This window comes from Cyprinodon tularosa, unplaced genomic scaffold (genome assembly GCF_016077235.1).
Source record: "Cyprinodon tularosa strain WSP-4 unplaced genomic scaffold, ASM1607723v1 ctg199, whole genome shotgun sequence".
In the NCBI taxonomy this organism is placed as follows: Eukaryota; Metazoa; Chordata; class Actinopteri; order Cyprinodontiformes; family Cyprinodontidae; genus Cyprinodon; species Cyprinodon tularosa.
In genome coordinates this window covers 3111985-3128684 of record NW_024038729.1, presented here as the reverse complement: position 1 = coordinate 3128684, position 16700 = coordinate 3111985, and the positions used below count along the sequence as shown (strand labels likewise).

The 16700-nt window shown below is 43.2% G+C and overlaps 1 protein-coding gene across 1 annotated transcript; it reads left to right on the top strand.

The window, feature by feature from the left end:
* The first annotated feature begins 209 nt into the window (after nucleotides 1–209).
* pdlim1 (PDZ and LIM domain 1 (elfin)) lies at nucleotides 210–16622 on the top strand. Its single transcript, XM_038284144.1, has 7 exons — nucleotides 210–408; nucleotides 6948–7099; nucleotides 7368–7452; nucleotides 8339–8523; nucleotides 11573–11721; nucleotides 11842–11959; nucleotides 15946–16622. The coding sequence occupies exons 1-7, from the start codon at nucleotides 313–315 to the stop codon at nucleotides 16130–16132; spliced, it is 972 nt and encodes a 323-aa protein (XP_038140072.1). The 5' UTR covers nucleotides 210–312; the 3' UTR covers nucleotides 16133–16622.
* Nucleotides 16623–16700: the final 78 nt, after the last annotated feature.

Below are 16700 nucleotides of genomic sequence, written 5' to 3'. Positions count from 1 at the left end.
GTTTTATTATTTTGTAGTTATTCGTTTCAAAACCAATACAGACAAGTTAGGTGTCAAGTTACCGGTGGTGTGTGGATTTATGCTGAGTGGGAGCACCCATCTGTCTAATAAACGATCTGTGCAGTGCAGGTTATCAGCGTGGAGGAAAACTTCTGAAACTATTCGTCCAATTGTAGCCGGAGGCTCCGCCCACCCCTCCGCTGCTGCTCAGCCTCAAATCACCGACCGCTCCTGTCAGAAGCAGCAGGAACCGAGCCAGGGGACCGAGGTTGGTTAGTAAACGCCTAAAGCTACCTACTTTAGCCTGCCGCTATGCCGCCTGTCCGGGTAGTGATGCAGGGTCCCGGTCCGTGGGGGTTCCGGCTGGTTGGGGGTAAAGACTTCGAACAGCCGCTGGCCATTTCCCGGGTAAGTTTGCTTTTATCTCCTCTCCACCTGGACTGAGTTAATGAAAGCAGCCCGAGGCTGAGTTAAGGTGGTTAACGGCTGGCTAACGGCGGCTAACCAATTTAGCTAAACGATGTTTAATATCGGTTAGCTGCGTGAAAACAGAAGTTTAATTAAGCTTTTTCCAAGGTTTTACAGCCACTGAACATGTTTTTAGTTGCTCCCCTTTTCTGGCTTTTTGTAGCTGTAACTATGAGTTTAATCAATTTCAATATAAAACAGCTAAAATCCACCCAATACTTCATTTAAATGCTTGAAACGTTCAGGAATGAGTCCTTTAACATGTATTCTTTTTTTTTTTTTTTTTTTTTTTTTTTTTTTTTTTTTACAGTGTCCTGTCTGGCAAGGTGGCAATAAGAATAATTGTCTTGATGCCAAAAGGAGCCCAACAGATTTTACTTTCACAAGTGTAGCGGTATCGCAATTGCCATACCGCTCCACTTGTTTCATGTATATAAATTGCTTTATTATAATTATGCAGGGAGTTTTACAGTTCATATGGACACTGCAATGTAAGTAGAGCAGAAAAACAGAAGAAGAAGAAGGAAAAAGAAAAAGAAAAAAACAGGACAAAAGATGAAAGAAAGAGGAGATAGGAAGGAGACAATGACAAAACATTTTCAGTCTGCTTCAACACCTGTAATGAGATGGAGAAAAAAAAAAAAAAAAAGAAAAAAGAACAGCACAACCAAAAAACATGGTACGAGATATACAATAAAGCAAACACCTTGAAACTATCACTAAAGTAATATTATTAAGTCTGACATGTACTCTGTGTTACCTGAAGATATGAATGTGGGGTTTCTGTTTGGAAGTGAATCTCTAAGTACCTGAAGCCTAGCACCTGTAGTTGTTTGTGAGGGTGAACTTGTGCATGTAAAGTTTTAACCATAGAAAAAAATGCTCAATAGTGGTTGTGGAGAGCCGGAGAGGCACACCCCCCAGAGCACTGAGTCCAGCGCCGGGAGACCCAAAGCCCCAGGCGCCCAAGGGGACCCCAGAAGCGAAGGCACCAAGGCGGGGCCAGCCCCGGAAATCAGACCCCACCAAGGCAGGAGGAGAGACAGCCACGAGGAAGCCCCCCAGCCACCGCCATGCCGGCGCCCCGGGGAGCCGCGGGGACGAGTCCGCGGGCCCCGCCGGCAGCCGGCCACCCCGAAGTAGGGCCGGGCGCCGAACACCAGCCCCCCCACGGCGCCGACCGAAACGCCCCAGCCCCACAGAGCACCGAAACACGCCCCGCCCCCCGCACCAAGCCCCGGCGACCGGCCGCAACACCCACCGCGACCGCACCACCCAGGAAAACACTAAGACGACCCCGCCCCCGGCCGGGGCCCATGCGCATCCGCCGCGAACCGGCCACGAGCGCCGCGGGACCCCCCCCAAAACGCCCCCCCCGGCCAAAAGCGCAGCCCCACCCCACCAAGACCGATGCCAACAGCGCGCAACGAAACACACCGCGCACAGAATCAGCCCGAGAGCAGAAAAGCCGCCCGGCGCAAAACCACAAGAGGAGCAGACCGCAGCCGGCGCAACCACCCCCCCCAGCAGCCCGAGGGGCAGCACAAAGCCAGAGCGGAGCGAACCGCGCCGCCCCCCCCACCGGACGATGCCAAAGCAGCCCAGCCACGTCCGCCCCCCCCCCCGCCGCCCGCACCAGGCCCCGACACGCGGCCAGAGCAGCTCCGCCGCCCCGGCCCCCCACCACGCGCCGGTCATAGCCACCCCAGGCCCACACCCGCCCCGCAGCCCCACCCGCCGCGATCAGTGGGAACAGAGCAGCCCCGCCATGCCTCCAGGAGGGAAAACCCACCCGAATACCCAGCCAGCGCAGCCAGCCCGCCCAGACCGGCCCCCCAACACTACCCCCGCCGGAGCCGCCCGGACCCCCACACACCAGCGGCGCGCCGCCAGCAGGACCCCCACCCAGCAGGCCCGCCTGCCCCCCGAGAAAACAGACATGCCAAACCCCCCAAAGAAAAAAAGAGAAAAAAAAAAAAAAAAAAAAAAAGGGGCCCCCACAATGCGACAGCGGACACCAGACACCGACCCGCCCGCAACCGCTCCCCCCCACCGAGGAAGAGAAAAAAAAAAAATAACAAATAAATAGGTAAATAAATAAATTAATTAATAATTATAATTAAAATAAATAGGCAAGAGGAGAAGTGCGAGCGGAAAAACCGGAGCCCAAAACAGGACCCAAGACCCGCACCCAACCATGCCGCGCAGCTCCCCCCCCCCCCGAACCGATACCACAGAACCGGCATAGGAAAGAAACACTGCCCAGGAACCGGCATCGTAGCGAAGGCACCGGCACCGACCCCGAAAATCCCCGAACAACACCCAGCCCCACCCCGAAGCGGATCCAGTCCCAGGCCCCAGGGATCCGAGGCCCCAAGGGCACCCCACCCCCAGACAGGAGCCCCAGCAAAGCCCCGGCCGGCCGGGGCCAGCGGAGAGGCCGCCAGGAATGAGCCAGCAGTCCCCCGGGCATCCACCCCCAGCTCCACCAGTGCACCGGTGAGCCCCGACGCCAGCCAGCGGAGGGAGAGCAGGACGGGGGGAATGGGCTCCGCACTTAGCGGAGACTTGAGATGTATTTGGGAGAGGGTGCGGTTGAGACCCCAACCTGGGAAAGAAAAAAAAAAAAAAAAAAAAAAAAAACTTTAACATGTATTCTGATGATGATGATGACTGCCATCATCATCATCTTCCTCCTCTGTCATCCATGACCTCTTGCTGCCCTTTCACTCCTTTTCTCTTATTTTACAACACTTTGAGTCAGAGGCGCGCCAGAACATTTTTATAAGGGTGGTCAGGCAATAACCAATGTACACTGAGGGCAGGGGCAGAGCTAGATGGGGGGCCAGGGGTGGCCATGGCCCCCTACCATTTTTTTCCTCAATAATACAGACCATGGCAGCAGTAATACTCTCAAGTGGAATGTTCTAACTTATTTAACATTTTAGTTTTCTATATGTAAACAATTACCTGACAACAAAAACCCTTTAGTCAATATACTAACTTTAAAGATATATATACAGAATTCCTGCTCTTTTCAGAACTAGATTTTGTCTTATATGGGTCAAGAGAAAATTGTCTCTGCAAGTTATCTAGGAATCTTCACTGAAATCAGAGATAAATAACTACTATAATAATAAGTAATCCATTTAATGTAGATATTAGTACATGTAAATATTAATTTTATGCTGAATGATTATTAATAAAAGTAGGTTAGTAATGATGATGAATAAGATATTCACCCCTGAACTAAAAACTGAAGGAATTTTGTGCACTACACCTTTAATTTAGATGCCATGGATGTTTAAATATATGCGTCTATTTGTTAGCATAGGCTGTAGGAAAGTTTCTTTATTTAGAAAATATGGATGTTGTTTATTTTCCTTTTGGAACAGTGTAGATTGACCCTGAGGTTCTGGAACCTATCTGAATCTACATTGGCTATTGCCTGGCCCCCCTATTAAAATGTTCTGGCTACGCCTCTGCCTGAGGGGTGACCAAAGGTAGATGGGCACCAAGACCTCCCGGTAAATCTACTCTGTTCCAATAGGAAAATTAACAAGCAAAATGTCCATATTTTCTAAATAAAGACAAACTATACTTTCCCACAGCCTTTGCTAACAAATAGACGCATATATTCTAACATCCTTGCTTTCTAAATAAAAGTAGTGGATAAAATTCTTTCAGGTTTGAGTCCTGGGTGAACATCTCTTCTATTGTCATTACTTGCCTACTTTTATCAATAATCATTCTGCATAAAATTGATATTTAGAAGTATTAATATTTATACTATAATAATAAAAACTTCCAATCCAGGAAGTTTTTTTCAATTATGGATGGGAAGCGAAACATCTTCAAACTTGGAAACAAAGTCCAGTGGATTGTTTTACTTTTTTGGAAGGACTATGACCTGGATGTCTGAGGATCTTCACCAGCATAATGTTGACTGACTTTATTGTGTTTATATCCATTAGAAAAGACTAATGGTTGATTTTTGCTAGTACCTTTTGGCTGTCTAATCGTCACAAAATTATGCTGATAAGGTTTTAAAATGGCTGAATTTGTCCTTGTTAGTATAGTGATCTAGCGTAGTAAACTAGCCCCACCCACCAGTGACCAAAATCATTTTCTGCGAGTGGTCTAGCCTCGATCAATGCCCTAGAACTGGCGGGCCAATCACAACGCAGAGATGTGTTTTGAATTTCTGGATGCAAAGCGGGCGTGGTTTTGAGGGCGGGATGGTAAAGCTGTGCAATGCTGGAAGAAGCACAACTAGGAAGATGGCAACAACTGTTGGACAGTTCTCGATTGACTCAGCTTTGGAATCAGTTTTGGAAGGATTAGAGTAGGAGTTTTCATTGAAACGTGAGCAGGAAGAGGCTCTACGCTTACCGACAGGCTGTTTGTTTAAACTCCCCCACCAGCTTTCTGTCGCGCTTACTACGTCACAGTCAGCTGCGCTCATCGGTCAGGCGTTGGCCAATAGGCACAGACATGGTTTAAAAAACAAGGGGTTTTTCTCATCAACAATCTTCCGATGTCTCTACTAATTTACACATTAAATTACACATTTAATCTCACATTTAGTCTGCTTTATCTGGCTAATAATGATCAGCAGATTGGGAGGGCCAGATGAATTAGTGGATTCCCTTAGGAAGCACTGGACTTCACACATTTATTGATAGTCGGATTTTTGAGTCGGTGACATATTAACTTTTTTAAACATTTAGATTAAAAGAAAGAAACAATTACTTTTTTTTTAACCACACTAGTCACTATAAGTCTTGGAATAGATGATAGCAAATTGATTTATGTTTGCAGACTCCAGATATTGTTAATAAATAGGTTTGTTTCCTTTGGAGTTTGAACTACCTTTTTTTTTACCTATCTGTTTCATCTTAGGGTTGCTCAGTGGGGCAGTGAGCAGCTAAGAAGGATCCGGGTTCGAATCCCGGCTTTCTTTCTGCATGGAGTTTGCAGGTTCTCCCTGATCATTCATGGGGTCTCTCCGGGTACTCCAGCTTCCTCCCACAGTCCAAAATCATGACTGTTGGGTTAATAGGCTTCTTTAAATTCTCCTTAGGTGTGAGTGTGTGAATGGTTGTTTGTCCTGTGATGGACTGGCGACCTGTCCAGGGCGTACCCCGCCTTTCGCCCGTGGATGTTTCGTCTTATAAAAGTAGACTGTTAGCATTTGTTTTGTTTTTCTTTTTTTATATAGTTGTATGGGAATAGTGTCTCCAACTGAATTCTGTTTTAAAATGAACATATTTGTAGTAAAACCACATCAACACTCAGCACTTCTCTCCGCAGGATTCCTTTTCATTTCTTGACGCCAACATACTTTGTCCTTTTCAGGAATTCTGCCGGTCTCTAAAACTTGATTAAAACCTTGTTAAATCAGCTACTCTAATATAATTAAAACAGATAACCTAGCACTGTTTGTTTTTAGGCAAATACCAGACTCGACCCATTTAGATGCACTCATCAATAAGCTCCTGATGTTTTCAAGCAGAGCACTTTATAGCATTTCTTGGCTAAAATGATTATATTTCCTCTCTGTTTTGATATGACTTGTTGATGTTTTGACTCGCAACATATTTCAGTGTCACTCCGTCACCTCAATCATAAATGCAGGCACAGAGAGCCTTTTGTTTTCTGTTCATTCATAAACTTTGATGGTTTTCTTGAGCATTTTAAGGAAGCATATTTGGTTAGATTATTTAGCCACAGTCGGTGAAGCTGTAAAACACGCATTACAGAGGAGGAGGTGCTGAAGCGAACACAGTCTGACTTTTTTCTTTTAACTTAAGGGGTTTTTTTATTTGGGAAAACCCAGACTTGTTAGAGCTTGCGTAGCGTACCATTTAATGTAGCTTTGAAAGCTGTGCACATAGAAATAGGCTGTTATTTGGAAAAGTTGGCCCTGGTAAACATTCTTACAGCTGCTTAGCACCATAGAACCCAAGAAGATCTTTTTATTTTATTTTTCCCCACTTGCCTACTTTTCTCCATTAATACCAAACCATGCCGTTATAACATTTCTCCCCCATCTCCGTCTGAACCTCTGCCTGTAATGTCATGGTATATGACTCCACTGTGTACTTTGCCTGAGCAGAGGCAGGAGTTCCTGTTGTAAACCTTGCCGCTGCTGCGACGGCCCGCTCCACCCATGGAAATGTGATTAGGAATTCCTGGACTGTGCCAGCCTCTCCACTTTAAGCCCCTTATCTTGATAAAACATCTGCCTTCTGGGCGGATGACTGAAAAGTCCTGTTTGCAAGTGGCTTTGCTTCTATTTACAGTAAACAAAACTATGTGGGCAAAGTATGTAAGGGTCAGCACAGCAGATCTGAGGCCCTGATATAAGCCCAGGGAATTCAGACTGTAATTAAAGTCAACCTACTTTATTATTTGGTCTGAATACGTTTCAAATTCCAAAACATTCCTTCTGTTTTGTGATGATTTTTTATTTTTAGGTCAACCCTGGAAGCAAAGCAGCCCAGGCCAACTTGTGCATCGGAGACATAATTTTATCTATCAATGGCGAGCCAACAGAGAGCATGACTCACTTGGAGGCGCAGAACAAGATCAAGGGCTGCGTAGAGGAAATGGCGCTCTCCATTGACAGGTAGGCTGTAGCAGCATGTACCGCCCGCCCCGGCCCCGGCCTTGTAAAAACTGTGAGTAATGGGAGACAGCTCAGCTTTTATCCAGGTGTTCAGTGAGGGCTGTTTGCTCATGCATTAGGAGGCAGGATCTGGCCTTTTGTGTGTCTGTGTTGCAACTCCAATTTATCTCACTGCATTACATCATGGCGTTCAGGTCACAGAGAAAACAAAAAGGAAGCAGAATTAAAGCTGTGGTGTTTTTTTTTTTTCTTTCATTTCGCCCTGCAGGTCTGAAAGTAAGCTGTGGTCACCACTTTCATCCGAGGAAGGAAAGACGCACCCTTACAAGATGAACCTTGCGTCAGAACCACGGGTGTGTAACGGCATTAACGTAGCGTTTAAAATTAACGCCTTAGCCCTGATGTTTAGATTTAAAACCAGAATTCATTCATAGGTACTTGTATGTTTTCTGGAAGCCTGAATATGTATTATCCACTCTTCCTGCTAAGGTTGTGGGAGTATTTTGTGCCAGAAATGAAGTCATTGTTTGCTTCCCAACAGGAGGTTTCCTAGAAGACAGTAGTTTATCAGCCAAGCTGTGACGTAAGCCTCAGTTGCTGCTCTTTCGAGGGGAAAAGTTGAGGCCAAACTGTGAATTCATGTAGGAAACTATGTCACAGGCCGTCTGTGTGTGTGTGTGTGTGTTGTGCTTTTTTCTTCATCCACCTTTTAAACACGTTTGAAGCGTTTAGCTGAAATCTATCACCTTCATTCTTGTTAATTTTAACCAGCTGCTTATAAAGTTTATATTTCTGCCAAGAATTTTCCCTATTCAACAAAGAAGCCAGATGCTTGAAGCGTGTTCTGTGTTTGGAGACATTTCTGTGTTCCCACTGTGAGGCATGAGCTAGATTTGGTGGTATTTACATGCCCACAAAGCTGCCATGCTGATGTCATTCCGTGTTTGTTGGCTCACACCCTGAAATAGAATTGGACAAATGTCAATAACTCGTCCAGTTATGTTCAATACAGGTGTCGAACCAAAAGCAAGACTGTTTTTGTTTGTTGTTTGGTCAAGTTTCTAATTAAGCTCTGCAAAAACCTAATCCGTGTTTCTCCAGTGCATGTTTTTCACTAAATTAATCACAAACGTACTGGTTTGCATTTTCACCGTGAGGCATGTACAAGTTTTTCTTTCACCGAGCTCCTCTGCAAGAACTCCGCCTGATGTGTCTCTTTAAACGTTCCTTTTTGTCCAGGAGGTGAAACACATCGGTTCATCCCACAACAGGAGCGCCCTGCCCTTCTCTGGATTTGGCCCCCAAGTCGTGACCAACCAGTACAACAGTCCGTCCGGTCTGTACTCATCGGAGAACATCAAGGACTTCAACTCCGCTGTGGACGAAGTGAAGACGGTGGCCACGAATAATGAGCCCAACAACAAGTGAGTCCTGATTAGATGTTACCTCAGCGCACTGGGGCCCTGAGGCAAGCTAACATAAAAAGTAGCATTACTGAAACATTTTATGTTAAGTTAAAAAAGTAAAACTCATTATCCACATACATTATGTTGGCAAAGTAGAAAAAAAAAAAAAAACCCTCTAATCCATAAATGCCAGACTACATAAAGCCTCATGTTCTTAGTTTGACATAATGGATTCCAGGAGTGTAAATGTACAAACCCTGATTATAAGTTGCCATTTTGGCATGTTTTAATTTTTAGATGGCTTCAATCAAGGAAGAGTAATTGGCAGATTGATGTACGGTATTTTCACGACCATAAGGCGCACCATACTAAAAGGCGCAGTCTCTGTTATGTGTACCATTACTGTATTTAACACACATAAGCGGGAGCAAAACTGAGTATGTTTGTGCTTTATTCATGTATTTATTACAAAGTATTAATCAAACCCATCAAAGTCATCATCCTCTGTTTCTGAATTAAACAGCTGCGCTAAATCAGACATGCCAATTTCCCCTTCTTCGCTGTCAGAGTCACTTTCCGTGCCGTACGGCTCCTCGGAAATGATGCCGGCTTTTGCGAAAGCTCGAACAACAGAGCCAGCAGACACGTTAGCATCAACAATCCATCCGCAAACTGTGGCGTAACTTGCCCGGCGCTGCATTCCACTTTTCCTATAACTGTGGTCTTCGTCAGTCATCCATCGCTCCCACGCCGCTCGCAGCCTTACTTTGAACGGCCGGTTCACACCGATGTCGAGCGGTTGAAGTTCCTTTGTTAGACCTCCCGCGGCTGCTCGATTTCCATGTTCCTCTGTGTAGCTGATAGCCTTCAGTTTAAACTGTGCTTCATAGGCGTGTCTCTTTGCCATTTTCTGGGTTGTTAAGACAACAATGTTCTGCATAAAGCACATGCCTGTTCTTTTATACACAATCCACACCCACACTTCCCCCTTTAACGTTCTCATGGCGGTCTCAACAACGTCCGCAGTAACAACGCACATAGGGCGCACCGCACTATAGGGCGCGCCGCACAGTTTGAGGGGGAAAAAAAGTAGTTTATTTGCGCCTTATAGTCGTGAAAATACGGTATTAATGAATGAATGTAAGCCAGCATGGCAAACGCTTGTAAAGATGCATAAACTAACAAACAATTCAAAATAGTCCTTATTAAAAAGATTTTGTCATTTCAGCTGTATTAAATACTTACTGTATAAAATGTTTTCTTACAATATTACATTTGTATATAAGGTACAGAAAACATGTTAATACAATAAAAATAATTTAAATAAAAAAGACTGCTTTAACTGCAGCACTTTTAAACGACTGGCTCTGGTTGCTCTCAGAGGAATCTTTGCTCCATGTTGGTAATCTTTTTCTTTATATTTTTGGGTTTTAAGTCCATTTTTCTATCTCCACATCCTCACCTTCAGAGCTCAGTAGAGAAGCTTCGCTGCTCCCCCATGCAGCCATTTAGCTTAAAATAGAGTTTATCCAGTGTTTCTGTTTACAAACAGAACCATTTAAAGTTCATACTGCATTGTTGTCACGGTGTTGATGATTCCAGTCCAGACTCTTGATCAAAGCATTTCTTTGCACTGGCATTACTTACCTTCTAAATAAATAAGGCTTCACTTAAGAGTAATGATGGCGCCCTCTAGTGGACAAAGGCAAAACATTACAACACTGAAGGACATTCTTTAATCAATTGAGTTGATTAAAGCTGCAGTCTGTAACATTGAGAAGAGAGCAGACTTCGACTGAAAATTTGAAGAAAAACAGGTTTCACGCCACTCCCCCACCCTCTCTGCTTCACTCATGCCCCACCTCCAAGCTCCACCCCTCTCACAGCACCTGCGCGGCTACCGCATGCGACCAGAAGCGTCCAAGCAGCGTACGCGGCAGCTCTTCAATTGACATCTTCTTTTTTTGAAGTCTTTGCCGTGTAAGCAGTTGTCGGCAGGGGCAGTAAGGGCAGTTTCTCTTTCGCTGGTGGCTGTCGCTCCGCCATGACTGCCACGCGCGTCCTCCTGACTGCGGCAGCCGGGCGGCAGCGGCAGGTTCAGCGGTGAGAGGGAGGGGGCGTGATTCAGCGTGTGTGAGCTGTGATTGACACTCCATCAGACTCTCCTCTGGCTGTGATTGGTTGTTTTGTCTCGTCCCGAAATATTCTTTCCAGATTGAAATACAGGCAGTATGCGGGACCAATTGAAGCAGTTTTTTTCACAGGTTACATATCACATGTACTGCTGTCTGGGCATAGGGACAGTTTTAGCCAATATGACAAAAAAGTGATTTTTAAAAACTTACAGACTTCAGCTTTAAACAAATTTTTATCTAATTGACAATCGTGAGCTGATTATTTGGTTAACATCTGTAGGTAGTATGTTTCAGACCGGTTTGCTAGCTGATCAATCACAATAACACTGTGGTCACTGAATTAGCTTATAGCGCCTTTAATTCTTTTTGTTTTGTTTTGTTTTTTTAAGGTGAGTTTGCTATTAAAAAGGGCAGCCCCATTTTGTGGTTCCATTCCACTTTGTTTATGTTCTGCTCAGCTTGTTAATTTTTCAACATAAAAAAAAAACGTCCTAAAGACTTGCAGCCTTGCACACCTTAGATTATTTTGCTAAACCAGGAATCTAAAGAGATTCTTAGTCTGTAACATACCTTAATAAACAAGTTTGAGCTTAAAAAAATCTTAAAGTGTGTTTTTAAATGGCTAAAATGATTAAAAATTAAATCCATTGCTCAGAATTGTCCCTTAAAGGCAATCTGAGTATAGCGTCTTCAAGGGTCTCTTGTCTTATATGCAAAATAAATACTTTATTTTTGTAAAGTTTTGACCTGATTGGGTTTTCAGTTTATTTTTGAAGAGTCTGTGCACTTTGATTATATTATTCAATCACTGAATACATTGCAGTATAATCCAATCGATAGTTTATTACTAAACACTATTATAAGGTACAACCAGTAGAATCAAGAGCTGACTCTCTGTACGGCTCCTCTCTAAAAATCGTACATCTTTGCAGAGCTCCGTCAGAGCAGCCAGCAGCAGGCAAGCGACCGGCCGTACCAGCAGACTCTGAGGTCTACAAGATGCTCCAGGAGAACCAAGAGTCTGATGAGCCCCCCCGACAATCGGCTTCCTTCAAGGTCCTTCAGGAGATTCTAGAGACGGGTAGGGATTCAGTTTACTGGGATAGAAAAGATGTCATTTAAAACACCCGCTGCTGAATTAGGAGCAGCATAATGATAGAAGCTGTACTGGATGCATAAATCAAATGTTTTCTGTTTGTAGGTGACTCAGATAAACCATCAGGCTTCAGGAGTGTGAAAGCTCCGACTACAAAGATCGGATCTTCTGTGGGGAACGCAGAGAAGCTGCCAGTCTGTGACAAATGTGGTTCTGGGATTGTGTAAGTTTTTGTTTACTTTTACAGACAGATTATTTGCATGCTTCTTAGTGGTGACCCAGAGCTTTGAGGAAAATCAACTGGAAATCACGGCCCAGTCAGGTACAGTTGTGCATTAATGTTGATGATGCAACAACACGCTCTTAAATCTCGGCTTTGCATATAAATTGCAATATAAATTTACAGCTGCAGACACTAATCAAGCCGGTCTTCTGTGAACTTTGTCTCCACCTTGTGGCTTCATGCTGTTAGAAGTAGGAGCTCCGTTTTTTCTTTTTTTGTAAAGTTCTTAAATGGTGGTTTTTACCAAATGAAATTCTTTTTTTGTTTCTTTTCTCTTTTTTGCTTCTATATAGAAATTATTTGAAAATAATCATCTTTACACAAAATCAATTTAGCCCTGTATTCCTAAAAACTTGGCGCAAAGTGATGGAGTTTAAATTGGAGATCAAAGATGAACAGATTTAGGTTGGAAAAAAAAGCTGTGACCTGCCGTTACAGACCTTAGGAAGGTCTGATTGAACCACATTATTGACTGATTGATTGCTGAGGTATAAGAAATCCTCCCTGTAGGCAAGGGAACGTGAGGACAAGATCCTGAGAGGCTGAAGGTTTTTGTTGGATGTTTTGCAGTCAAATGGGCGACTAAAATACCTCTAAATGAGACAGAATCTACATTAATGATCATTCATTTTCATCATTGAATAATAAACTGTTTTTGTTAACAGAGTTGAGTATCAACCAGGCATCATCAACTTTATATTCCTTTAATCAGAGGTGGTGAGTGTAGCCAAAAATTGTACAAATTCAACCTATTTTTACTCAATGGAAATTAAAAAGTACAGTGCAGTCTTTATTAGAAAATAAACAACTCTGCTCAGGGACACTGAGGTTTCTTACATTGACAAAATGTTCTTCGGATCTCGTAAAGTGTCACTCAGCATGTGCAACAAAGCATTAAAATGTCACAAGCGTCACTTATCAACTCTAGCCCAGGCCTGGGGGGAGAGAGCTCAATATCAAGATGACTGATGAAATGTGGAGTAAGGTATTTGGAACTCTGCCAGAAAAATTACTATTCATAATCGCTCCTGGGCGTTGCAACTTAAACTACTACATGGAGCTCACCTGGTCCCAAAACGGAGGTCTAAGTTTAAACCAGGGTCCTCTTCATTGCACCCTAAATGCAAAACACATAAAGGCAGCTGAAACTGGCTGTTTCTTAATTTACTAGAACCTGAGTATGGACTCATGTCCTCGCCAATAATGTTCTTGAGGAAAAACACAGGAAAGTCTGGAGTGGGGAGAACGGGAGTACGCTGCATTAATATGGGTCAGTTGGAGCAGAAGCGAACTTGTGATGTCACCGCACGCTCGGCTCATCTGCAGGTCATTTCACCTCCTGTTATTAATAGTCTCTAGATAAAAGTACATTCTCATTTCATTATTATTCCTCTAATAAATGAAAACAGTCAGATAAACACTTTGCCAAATAAAACAAAAAACTCGCCATCAGAGCCAGCGGTCCTTCACACACGCTGCTCCAGATGGCTCACGTTAGCCCTGCCTGCCGTTACCCTCAGAGCTCCATTGGTCAACTTCTGAACTTTAAAAAAAAAATTAATGCATATTATATCAGTAAATGGGCCATATAGTGACGCTTTAAAGTTGCTCTCGCCTGAAATGATCTTAAAACTTACTACTCTGTGAGTGCTTCATTGAAAGCTGCTGCCGCCGCAGTGCATGCTGGGACAGCTGTCAATCTCAAGAACAGACAAGTCTGCTCTGATGCATGCTGGGTAAATGGGGAGGGGCAAGAACAACATCCAGGTACTTTGTCTGTTCTCGGTCTGTTCTTGTGAATTGCAGCAGTACTAAGGCTGAGGATGATGATGTTTCAGAGTACATGAGAACACACATGAATTTAATCATCTCACGCATGCCCTCTACGATCTCCAAGGAACTCAGAGCGGACGGGAGCCACAGCGGAGGCTGTAGGCTTTGCTTTACCCAGGCGGTCTGGTGCGCAGCGGGGCAGATTTCGGGGTTAGCCTGACATGTTGGTCGTGTTGCTGTTAGCATAAACAAAACGTGTTGCACAATTCTTGCACACTGTTGCACTTTTATCGACAACTTTCTTTCCGCCGTCATCATAGGTCACTCTAAATGCAAAGCGGGTCCCATACAGCAGACCTATAAAGTGCTGCTGGCGCGTCTTCCAACTCCTGTTCTTTCCCACTCGCCATACCCACACAATTCTCCACAACAACTGATTTTTTTCTGCAACACCCGGCTACGCTGCTTCGCTTCTTCTTCTTCTTCTTGTTTACTACTGGTGGTTGGCTTTGGTCACAGTACCGCCACCTTCTGCTCTGGAGTGTAAACTCTTCCCCTGTGAGAAAAAGGAGCAGCGCATGAACCGAACTCAACACACGCGAACCGAACCGAGACAGTCGAACCGAACGGTTCGGACGGTTTTCATAAACCGTTCCATCCCTTGTCCAGATATATTGGGAATCTATTCTGGTGGAGACTAGGAAAAATATTAAAACTAATATTAATCTCGATCCAGATTCTCTTCTCCTTGTTCTACCAAATAATCATATCCAAAATCAAAACAAGATTTATAATGTCCTAATATTCTGTGGTCGAAAGAATATTTGGTTACATTTGATTTCCAATCTATTTTTGTGTGGATGAAGCTTATTTTGGAATAAATCCCTCTTGAATTTCTAACATGCCTAGTCCACTCGAAGACTGACCCTTTCAGACGCATATGGAAGCCCTTCTTGGACTATGCTAAGGGACATGTGTCTACCATCCTGTCTTGAGTTTTTATAAATGCTTAGATTTGGACTCTGTAATGATAGAAGTACATATCTTTTAGGGTTGTCAAAAGTATCGATACTCAAAAAAGTATTGATACTGAAACGTATGCGGATACAATACTCATTTTCAAAAGTATTGATACAGTGCTACCACCAGTGGCACCTAAACAGTCATTCATCTAAAGTGCAGAATAGAGGAAAATGCACTTTCAGAACACTGTGTGATTGAATAATTCTGTGCACTTTTCAGTTTTACAATTTTTTTGTAACAGTTGCAGCTGCTGAATATTATTTTTGTTTCTTAACCGGTTTGGCTAGTGTCATTGTGTGTGCAAAGCATAGCCAAGTAAGGAACACTTAATTTTAATTTTGTAAATTTTTTTATCAAGCTTGCTTAATATTGTGCACAGCAAACAACCTCAAAATATTGTTCTTATTGTATTTATTTATTGTATTTTAATTATTAATCAAAATATTTATGTTGAAATTTGGAGTTTTTATTCTTGTGGTTTTAAAAAATGGTATCGAATATTTTCCTTAGTATCGGTATCGAGTTGAAAAGTTTAGTATGGTGACAACCCTAATATCTATTTATATTTTCTTTACATCGCCCCTGGGCTGCACTACTGAGCTAGTTTTCTTTTTTATGATGTTGTTGTTAAATAAAAATTAATAAACATCTATAAAAATAAAACAAAGTACAGTGCAGCAAAATTGACTCCTTTAGGTGCATTTTGTTTAAAAATGTATTTGAGTAATTGGAGGTGAGTAAATCTTAACTAGTTACTCCCCCCCTCAGCCTTTGAAAAGCTCCTGTGTGGCAACATGAAGTAGGCAGATGGATCTACAAAAAGCAGCTCAACTTCTGCTCAAAATAAAAAAAAACTCATAATTCTGATTTATTTTTCACCCTAAACAAATATCAACACCATAAAATCCTCTGAACATATTTGATTTGTGTTTCTTTGTTTATTTTTCTTCAGTTGGATTCTGGGGAGAATTGATTTCTAAAATTGGATTCATTTTTTTCCTCTGTATGCTGCTTTGAAAAGTTTACTTTAAGCCGTCTGTGTTTACAGCCTGTGACAAACTGGCCTCTCTACATTCCTGTTTGCTCATTTCTGATCAGTGTTTAAATGGGTGTCTGTGTTCTCTCTGCAGGGGCATGTTGGTGAAGCTGAGGGACAAGTTCCGCCACCCTGAGTGCTACACCTGCACAGACTGCGACGTCAACCTAAAACAGAAGGGACATTTCTTCGTGGAGGACCAGATTTACTGCGAGACGCACGCACGAGAGCGGGTCACTCCGCCCGAGGGCTACGACGTAGTCACAGTCTTCCCCAAGTAGAGCGTTTATCCCGGCCTGGCCTCGGACTGCACACTGCTTTACGGTTTGCTTCAAACGCGTGCTTCTGAGACTATTAAGCGGACCTCCGCTTCGTTACGTTTCAGCGCTGTCACAGGTATGCAGAAAGGAAAGAGCTTTGTATGTACAAAAGTTGATTTGCACATGAATTTTGGCCACAGGATCTTTTTTTTTTCCTTTCTTTGAAACATAATCAAATCGTCTTACTGCCAACCACTGTTTCACTCCGGCTTTTCTCTGTCGTTTTTTTTTTTTTCCTAAATCATAAAACAAATGTCAGTCAGCTTGGATGAAACTTGCCTTTTATACAATTCAGAAATATTTTTATACACCAGAATAGCCAAAAGCGTAATAGAACATGATTGCCAAATAAATATTTTCGCTTTAATCGGTTGATAGTGCTTTGTGGTTATTGTGTATATGTATAAATGCAGACTGTAGTTCAACAGTATTAAATTTCAATACGACCAAACTGCCTTGTTCTGTCGACACATTCCTCATACTTGTACTTTTTGTATAAACATCCAATGAAACATCCCTTCCAGTCATA